Source organism: Cottoperca gobio, chromosome 3 (assembly GCF_900634415.1).
Source record: "Cottoperca gobio chromosome 3, fCotGob3.1, whole genome shotgun sequence".
Lineage (NCBI taxonomy): Eukaryota > Metazoa > Chordata > Actinopteri > Perciformes > Bovichtidae > Cottoperca > Cottoperca gobio.
This window is the reverse complement of record NC_041357.1, coordinates 13,727,285-13,736,026: the sequence shown is the minus strand read 5'-3', so window position 1 is coordinate 13,736,026 and position 8,742 is coordinate 13,727,285. Positions and strand designations below refer to the sequence as shown.

The 8,742-nt window shown below is 42.6% G+C and overlaps 1 protein-coding gene across 1 annotated transcript in view; it reads right to left on the bottom strand.

Moving 5' to 3' along the window:
- Positions 1-938: 938 nt before the first annotated feature.
- The window catches only part of LOC115003715 (WASP homolog-associated protein with actin, membranes and microtubules-like), a 13,291-nt gene continuing 5,487 nt past the window's right edge, over positions 939-8,742 (bottom strand). Inside the window, exons 3-9 of the mRNA XM_029425618.1 lie at positions 7,906-8,113; positions 5,460-5,644; positions 4,877-4,963; positions 4,657-4,752; positions 3,597-3,987; positions 2,861-3,003; positions 939-1,964 (exon numbers count right to left, since the gene is read on the bottom strand). Of these exons, the coding sequence (XP_029281478.1) occupies positions 1,806-1,964; positions 2,861-3,003; positions 3,597-3,987; positions 4,657-4,752; positions 4,877-4,963; positions 5,460-5,644; positions 7,906-8,113 (1,269 nt within the window). The 3' untranslated portion in view covers positions 939-1,805. The remainder of the gene's footprint in view (positions 1,965-2,860; positions 3,004-3,596; positions 3,988-4,656; positions 4,753-4,876; positions 4,964-5,459; positions 5,645-7,905; positions 8,114-8,742) is intronic.

Below are 8,742 nucleotides of genomic sequence, written 5' to 3'. Positions count from 1 at the left end.
CCGAAGCAGTGATGCGGCAAAATGTTCATGTCTGTCTCAGCAGAGCTCATTGTGTGACTGGTGATGAGTGGGCGAGTTGGTGAAACATTAAGAGACTATGCTGCTCTGTACATGGGAGAGAGAGCGAAACAGAGATGGAGAGAGAGCGAAACAGAGATGGAGAGAGAGCAAGACAGAGAGAGACAGTGAGTGAGACAGACACAGATGTTGAGAGAGCAAGACAGTGAGACAGACAGACGGACACAGATAGTGAGAGAGACAGACAGAGGTAGAGACAGACAGTGAGAGACAGAGAGGTAGAGACAGAGAGATGGCACTGCAGGCCACTACATCGAGACTTCCTGTTGCCATAGTAACAGGCTGCGGAATTTCATGTTGACATTCGATCGGCGGGTTTTGCCATGTGTGTCTTCCCCGAGGTGCACGACCCGTCTTCCACCTGAATCACCTGGATGATACCGATAAATTGCACACACACGCAGGGAGCAGCAGCCCTGGAAACAAGACGACTTTGAAGAGCAAGAAGTCTCTCTGCTCGCAGCTGCTCTCTAAAGTACACAGAGCTGAACAACTGGCTGGGGATGTCTGAGCTGTCACTGCAGGAGAGAAGTGAGCGACGGCTGCCGAGATCACAATATACGAGTCATCATCATGTGGGTGTCAAATCTGCCAAAGCATACTCAGTGGAGGTTCACCGGCACAGGTTGATAAGACACCTCTTTAGATGATGCGACTCATTTAAAGAGCAGGGGGTTTCATTTTGCCACCGGCGGATATCGGGAGTCACCGTGAGCAATCCACAGGAAAAGACCTCAAAACCGACACATTTTGAATGGAAAAGAAATCGCCAACAAACCGTGCTTATGATCTAATGTGTCTCTTCATTTATTTTTATAACACAGCCATCATCGGCTCGTCTGCATTACACCGTTATATCTTTGCAGCGATTACACATTTCGTCTGCAAACCATTTAATGCAGTTTGCCACACAGTATTTAGTTGTACATAATACATGATAGCCTTGTCTTTCAGGTAAGTGCTCTGACACAGGTTCAAAGGTCATAAGAACAATTTGCCCTACACATCAACCCGTCTGCAAACCTTTTTGCAGATTCAACCACATTAAAGAGTAATGCCATAATTAAAAAGGAAGTTTTGGTTATTAAAAAAACTTTAGACTTTAGACATGTAGGCTGTAAATAATTAACAGTGCTGCACTTCAGTACATAACTTCCTTCGGTTGAATATAATAGCAAAAACTACAAAACTTGGTTTGCAATAGCCCTTATTGGGGTAAAGTCGAGTAAAACACAAAAAGCAATTTGTCAGATTCAGATCAGCCGAGTTTGGACTCCACAATGTGAGAAATTGAGTATTTGTGACAGTGGAGTTGTTTAGTGTCTGTCTGCAGCCCTGCTGTGTGAAAGTCTCACAAAAAGCCTTTATCCGGGCGAGTTGGGAGAAATTCAATCATTTACACGCTGTACTACAGCACTACTGCTCAGCTCTTCTTCTTAATGAGCGCTGAACAACGCCTCATTTGCTCAGTTTGGGATTCCTGCAGCTTTAAAAAAAGGAGACTAAATCCTGATTCTGCCACTAGCTGGTTGGTTGGATTTGAGCGGTTCTGGATGTATTACAACATCTCGGGGCTATTTTTGAAAAGTGCAATGTTTAAGTCAGAAGAGGCGTAATCCCATCCATGTCTAAGAGGAAGCTTTTTTTGTGAAAATTTGGCAGTAATGTAAGCTGTAGTTCAAAACTGAGGAAGAAAACTAAGTGTGTGTGTGTGTGTGTGTGTGCGCTCAGCTGTCCCAGTCTGCACTGTGCATCTCATCGTCTCTGTCGTCAGAGTCAGAGTCAGAGTCGGCTGACACCTTCTTCATCCTCATCATGGCGGCTTTGATGCTGCGCTCCAGCTCGTTGTCTCCGCCGCTCAGGACTTCTGCATGTGCACGAACCATCTACAGCACGACGAGAGTCGATTTAAATACCACTTTTCATTCAGGCTCAATATTACTCCTGCTGTCTTTGGTGGGAAAACAATCGATATACATTTAGATTTTCTGATTTGAAAGCACAGGTGTGACTAATAACATTAACGATGTGTTCCAGTGAGCCAGCATGCACGATACAAGGACCCTGAAACTGAAGCAGCTTAATGGATTACAGCCATTATTAATGTTATTACTTCTAGCTGTGTCTGCTGCTGTCTATAATGGTCAACACTCACACTTGGACAAGACGTTATGGGATTTTTATTGCGGGCCGTAATAAAAACAAACCCTCACAACAAGTTGATAATGGTGAATTTCCATTATCGGGATAATCGTGAAAAAACTAATTCAAACAATGTTGCCAGCTTTTTTTTTTTATCCTTTCTTTTATGCAGGGGGACCTTATGATTTATTTATTACCTTATTGAATTGATAATCACTAAAAAAAGGATTTTCACTAAAAGAAAGATTTTTGTCCTACGTGATGCAATAAAAATATTAGATATAAAAGTACAAGGTGAAGTGATTCCAGTATGATTTAGTGCCATTTTAAGAGTGTTAAGCACATTTGGATGATTCATTTGGCTAACATCGTGAATGGCAATTAGTTTCACCAGGATAATCGTGACATGAAATGTTCAGATAGTGCCGTGCCTCAGTGCTGGTGCCTTTATTTTACAGTTAAAACATCAACTTGTGAGGTCTCTCGGGTGGACAAACCATGCACTGTTACTAAATGATCCAGTTGGGCATTTCTGTAATGAAATTTCTTGTTTTAGGGTTAGGGTCTTCTTCCTCATCGTACACAGATACAATTTATCTGCAAAAAAAGCTTGTATTGGCAGAACCCTAGAACATCTCACCTTCTTCAGGGTGACGCCCTGTCGGATGGCAGTCAGCAGAGTGCTCCTCGAGTCCCCAGCAGGGGACGCTGTCCTGGGAACAGTGACCTTTCTAAGCTGAATCTGTCCTCGCTGCAATGAGGCCAACACTTCATCCATTGTCCCTATAGCAATACAACAATGAAAGAAAACAGACAGTTGATGGAAGAAGCTGGAAGTACAGAATGTATATTCAGTCATTCTGCAGTGAGTAAGTAAGTTTGCATCTAAACATTTTTACTATACAAAACAGACCGCACTGTTTCTAAACTTCTCAAAAGCTCGTTACAGTCAACGTCACAGTCAGCAGGACCACAACTGAGGTAAAATGCCTTCTCTGGCCTCATGGGGGAAGTTGGGAATTTAGGACAGAACACCAAGTACAGGCAGGCACACACAAGAACACAGACGAACACACACAAACAAACACAGACGAACACACACAAATGAACAAACACACACACACGAACACACACACGAACACACACGAACACACACACGCTTCCCTCTGTAAGAAACAAACACGACTTTCCCTGCAGTCAAATTTCCACATCCAACTGTATTGTATTTTTCCCAATAAAATAATAAATCGACATCAAAATGCTTTTTCTCAATCAACCAGAAGGATTTGGTCAAATAAAAAAATAAAAACATTTTGATGTGTATTATAAACAGACACAGAAAAAGCAGAATTATACAGTATATATTTCACGCTCACCTATATTTTGTTTGAGCATGTTCTTGGCTGGAAAAGGAGGCTTTTCACAGAGAGGCATCGGTGTGTCTTCAGAGGAAGGTGAAGCTTGGACAGGTGGAGGAGGTAAAGCAGGGGGCAGTGGTGGAGGAGGAGGAGGTGGAGGTGGTGGAGGAGGAGGAGGTGCAGTGGGGCAGGTTGTTGTTGGAGGTGGCGGTGCAGAGTAGATGTGGACAGGGATGTCTTTAGGCTGCTGTTTCTTGGGTGTTTTATTGCGTCTGGATGCAGGTCGGAGAGAGGGAGGTCCTTCAGATGGACCGAGGCTGATGATGGACAGCGGCTGGGAGGGACACGGCACTTCCGAAAGAGACATCCTGGACTGAGGAGTCTTCAGGATGTACTGCCCGTGTCGCCTCTTGAAAAAGAAGAATGGGGGGAAGTGCCAATGGATACATGTCAACAACATATAAAATATTTAATTAGAGACAATAACTGTAGATGTGCATGGAGAAGAAGACATGTGGTAAATAATTGTTGTAGGGCAGCAGCTGGGTGGAGTCAGCCAGGACATACAAGTATTTCAAGCATTAGTAATATTTGTGGCAGCAGTAAAAAAGAATAGTTGTTTTTTCATTTTTGCCTTAATTGGATGACTCTGGTCTGGGTATCGTCACCATGGAGTACTTGATACTTCAAAAGATACCCATCATGTGAATGGAAGAATTCAGTTGCATAAAATGCCACCACTCCTCATAGCGTTGGGATGTTTTGGTGGCATCTCTGCACGCTGAACTGCCAACTCTGTTTGGGTTGTGGCAGCTGCGGTATTGGGCCAATCACATGTGGAAACTGTTTTCTAGATCTGTGTACAATAAGGATTGAATGAATGCAGGTATTGTTTGACTGGAGAAGTTTCGATTCTACTTGGTACCGGAGTACTGATACTCAGCCCTACTGCCATCCCACTTTGGGGTCGAGTTAGTTCATCACTCAATTTTAAATTTGAGGTGAAGTATTGAATTAAGTGTGTATGAAGCAGGAGCCTCTGGGGTTTTATGGAGCGGAGACAATGAGAGAGCCTGACCTCTCTGAAGGATCGTAATCTGCTCAGAGTTTTCTCTCGCTCCTGGTCCACCCACTGTTTCCTCATCTGGTCCTCCTCTTTCCTCTTCTCTCGTCTCTGCAGACAACAGAAGGAGACAGCGATAGGTATTAGAGACAAAGAAGTGAACACGCTTTCATTTGCGGCTTCTGGCGATGATACAAGCTCCTCTGTGGGTTGTCTCGTTGCTGTGGTGACGTACCTGGTGGACCTGATGGTGCTGGTTGAAGAGTAAGGAGCTTTGCTTGGCGGGCAGCTGCTTCTGCTCGTGGGCCTCCATGCACTGATCCTAAAAACACACCCAAACAATAATACATCAGAATGTATGTAATGTCCTTAAAAATTCAGAAAATGCAGTGAAAGCGATAACGAGTGGAAATTAACGTCTCGTTTTTTTTTCACAATGTTCCACTTTTTTACTGCTTTGTTAAATATTCATGCCTGTAGATTATTGTACGTGATTCTTGGAAGCCTCTAACTAACCAGGGGATTCTTTCCACTTTGTTCTGAGAAATAAAATGTTTTCATTTCTTTTTTTAAATCAGACAAATGAACATGCAGCCAGCAACAGAAGAGAACGCCAACTGCACCAACTGTGCTTTAATAACTGTCAGCTAAAAATAAAACAGTATAGTAAAAACATTTTCCATAATAAAAGAGACATGAAGAGGGTAGAGTGAGGGAAATGCCACAATCTTTTTTTCATTAACATTTCCAATCTATTGTATTATCTACTATTCACAGATCATGACTTGTTAATCAATGTCGATGGAACTTGCCCGCACCTTTTTGTTGCGGAAATAAGCTCGCCGGGCACAGATGCCGCTTCTCTTGGTCTCCAAGGTCTGTAGGCTTCTTTTGAGCTGACTGACAGTGGGAGAGTCTTTTTGTTGAACACCTGTATAAACCAAGCTCTGCAGCTCCTCCGGATCCTCACACACATCATAGTACACCACCTCCTCCTTCAGCTCTACAACACAGAGTGAGAAAATAAATAGATGGCTAATACAATAATTAATATATTCCAACAATGGCATTGGAAAAGTCCTTGCCCATTGATGAGCATTTTAATCACAGTATAAACTTTGAACTCTGTTGAAAGGCTCCATAAACTCAGCAGTCTCCTTTGATTTGTGACATCTCAGATTTGTCGCTGTCCTCCCGCTGACTGTCTGTCTTTACTGAGCAGCAACTGGTGGAGGACACCTTGCTGCTTTTTAGTTGGGAAAATAAACCTGAAACTGGTCGAGGTAACAGACACAGACAGGCAGACACACAGCACGTGCATACACACACAACTTGGAAGCAAACATCACACGTCCCAGGAGGAGCAATTAGGGAACTATTTACATGCACAAAATATTTCCCCGAAGTAAACTGTGTGAACATGACTGAGTGACCAGAAAAACAGAAACCCCTGTACATCATAAGATAATCCAGTACAAACAGTCCTGCAGTAAATGTGAAAAATCGTGTAGCGTGTTTAAATATAACTGACACTGAGTCAGATGACTCAACTCGATGTGAAGTGTAGCATTATATTGTAGTATTAATGCAGTCCAATAAAACACTACCACAAACATATGGCCTAAAATGTGCCATTTCACAGAGTCAACCTCAAAACACATGTAAGTATTTAAAAAGGGTCAGTTCACCAAATTAAAATTAAGACGAGACGCTCCTCCACCTGCTTAATAGACACAATTTGCGTCAAAATTGTACTTCTTAAGGCCCTGTCACACATATGAAACGTATGCCGGCATAAGAAAATTTGTCAGAGTCCAAATACGTCCAACTTTTCATCGGATCGGAAAAGTGAATATATACAGATACGCATGTCTAACCTATTGATAGAGTATCACTTCCTAATACAAAATGTATCAGACGAATGCATAAGATATACAAAAATATGGCGTATACAAAATATCGGCTACACGCTGGTGTACGTTGATATAAGGTAAGGTATAAGTAGTGTTCGTTAAGAGCTCACTGTGTTACGCTGGGGTGCGTTGTTGAACGCTGATGTTTTGAGCATGTTCAAAATTACCGGACGTACTCGACGTGTGCTTCATAAGATATGCAGACGTTACGTTAGACATACGTGAATACGTACGTGAATACTTACCTACGTAAATATAGTACGTGAATACCTACATGACTACATTAGAGGAACGTTAGATATAGGTTACGTCGGCTGACGGTGAATCCTACAGCCAACTTATTGATAACGAGTGGATACCCTATTCCTACCCTATGTTAAGATGATGCCTGACGACGGCATTATTAAACGTGTTTCTACAGTACAGCTAGCGTTCAGCATGTTAGCCGTTCTCCAGCATCAGCATGACGTGAACCAGATGGCACTTTTCCAGCTCCGTTGGCCAGACGCTCTGATACGTTTTAAATAAGTAAGTGATACGCTATCAATGTTTGACATACGTATAATAATTTGTTATGTATACGTCAGCTACAACACCGCTGTGGGAAAAGTTGGACGTATTTGGACTCTGACACATTTTGAGCTACTTTTCATATACGCCGGCATGTTTCTGCCATACGCTGTGCGACAGGGCCGTATGTCTGGCGTGTTCGGCGTGTCGTCTGCGTTCTTCAAACGATCACAACTTACCCTTAATTTATATCAACCTATTGCTGATATTTCGTATGCGCCGGCATACGTTTCTGTCATACGGATATGTGTGACAGGGCCTTTAGAGTCATAACTCACACAAACATGATGCACATATATTTTGTCATTATCTCTGATGCATAAACAGCCATAAATCCACTTGGAAATCAAAAAGAAAAAGACACTCCTTATCCTTATAACTTCCAAACTTACCCGAGAATAAGCCGAGTTTTTAAGTTTTCTTTCAGTATTAAAGTACTTTAATACTGTTGTTGCTTAGGTGACCTGACCCTTTAGGTAAGCTTGTGTTTATTGCTTTTATACTGCAAAGCATTATTCACTGTATTACTGCATATACTTACATACAGTGTTCAGGCAGCAATTTGTGTGAGGACCGTTTCCAATTATAGTTAAAAAGTGTGAGGTAACCGTTCTCACTATTTTGTACTTAAAGCTTCTGGTGTTATGCTTTCTTTAAGAAGAAAAAGGTGTTAACAAACACAGAGACGTCGTTGTCTTTTACAGGGATTAGTCTTTTCTCAAAAGGAAGTGGCCTACACATCTACTGTTTACCACAATGCTGCTCGTCATGTGTAGTCTACCTTTAATCTGGCGTCGCAGCGTGTCTATCTGAGCCAACAGCAGCTGCTCCTCATTCTTCAGGATCTCAAACTTGGTGTCGTACAGTTCGAGTTGGGTTTCATAGAATTTCATCTCCAGCTGGTCCACGGTGTCCTGCTGCTGCTCGTCCTCAGACGCAGACCTGGAATCAGTTCTGTGGCTCTTGACTCTGCCAGACAGACTGCCCAACTGCACCGCAACGGCAGAAACATGTTAAAGGATCCCACTTGTGTCTTTGCATATTACAGCCTGATAAGTACATGACGTGCTTGCTTATTGCTTGACCATCTTCTAAAGCCATATCATAGGTTTGATTGAGTCAGCTGTTGTTGGTTTACATTCATTTCAGTTGCAATGAACTTTAACTTTTAGAGACTTGGTGCATTAATGTCTCATGGAGAGATGGTGAGGAGGGTGCAAGCAGGGGCTATTTTAAAAGAGACTCTTGTTGTGTTCAAAGACACCTTAATGAACTTCACTTACGAGTCAACTTTCAAACTGACTCCACACAATCATATTCATGACATCTGTGTTTGTTTGACCGCGAGTTTGAAGTCTTTGACAAAGTTGCTTGTGAGGTTTTAAAACCATGTTAAAAGTCCATGTAACAAATGCAGCTGTTTTACTTAAAATGGATACTCTCTCTCTCTCTCTCTCCTCTCTCTCTCTCTTTCTCCTCTCTCTCTCTCTCTCCTCTCCTCTCTCCTCCTCTCCTCTGTCTCTCTCTCCTCTCCTCTCTCTCTCCTCTCCGCTCTCTCCTCTCTTCTCCTCTCTCTTCTCCTCTCTCTCTCTCTCCTCTCTCTCTCTCTCTCCTCTCT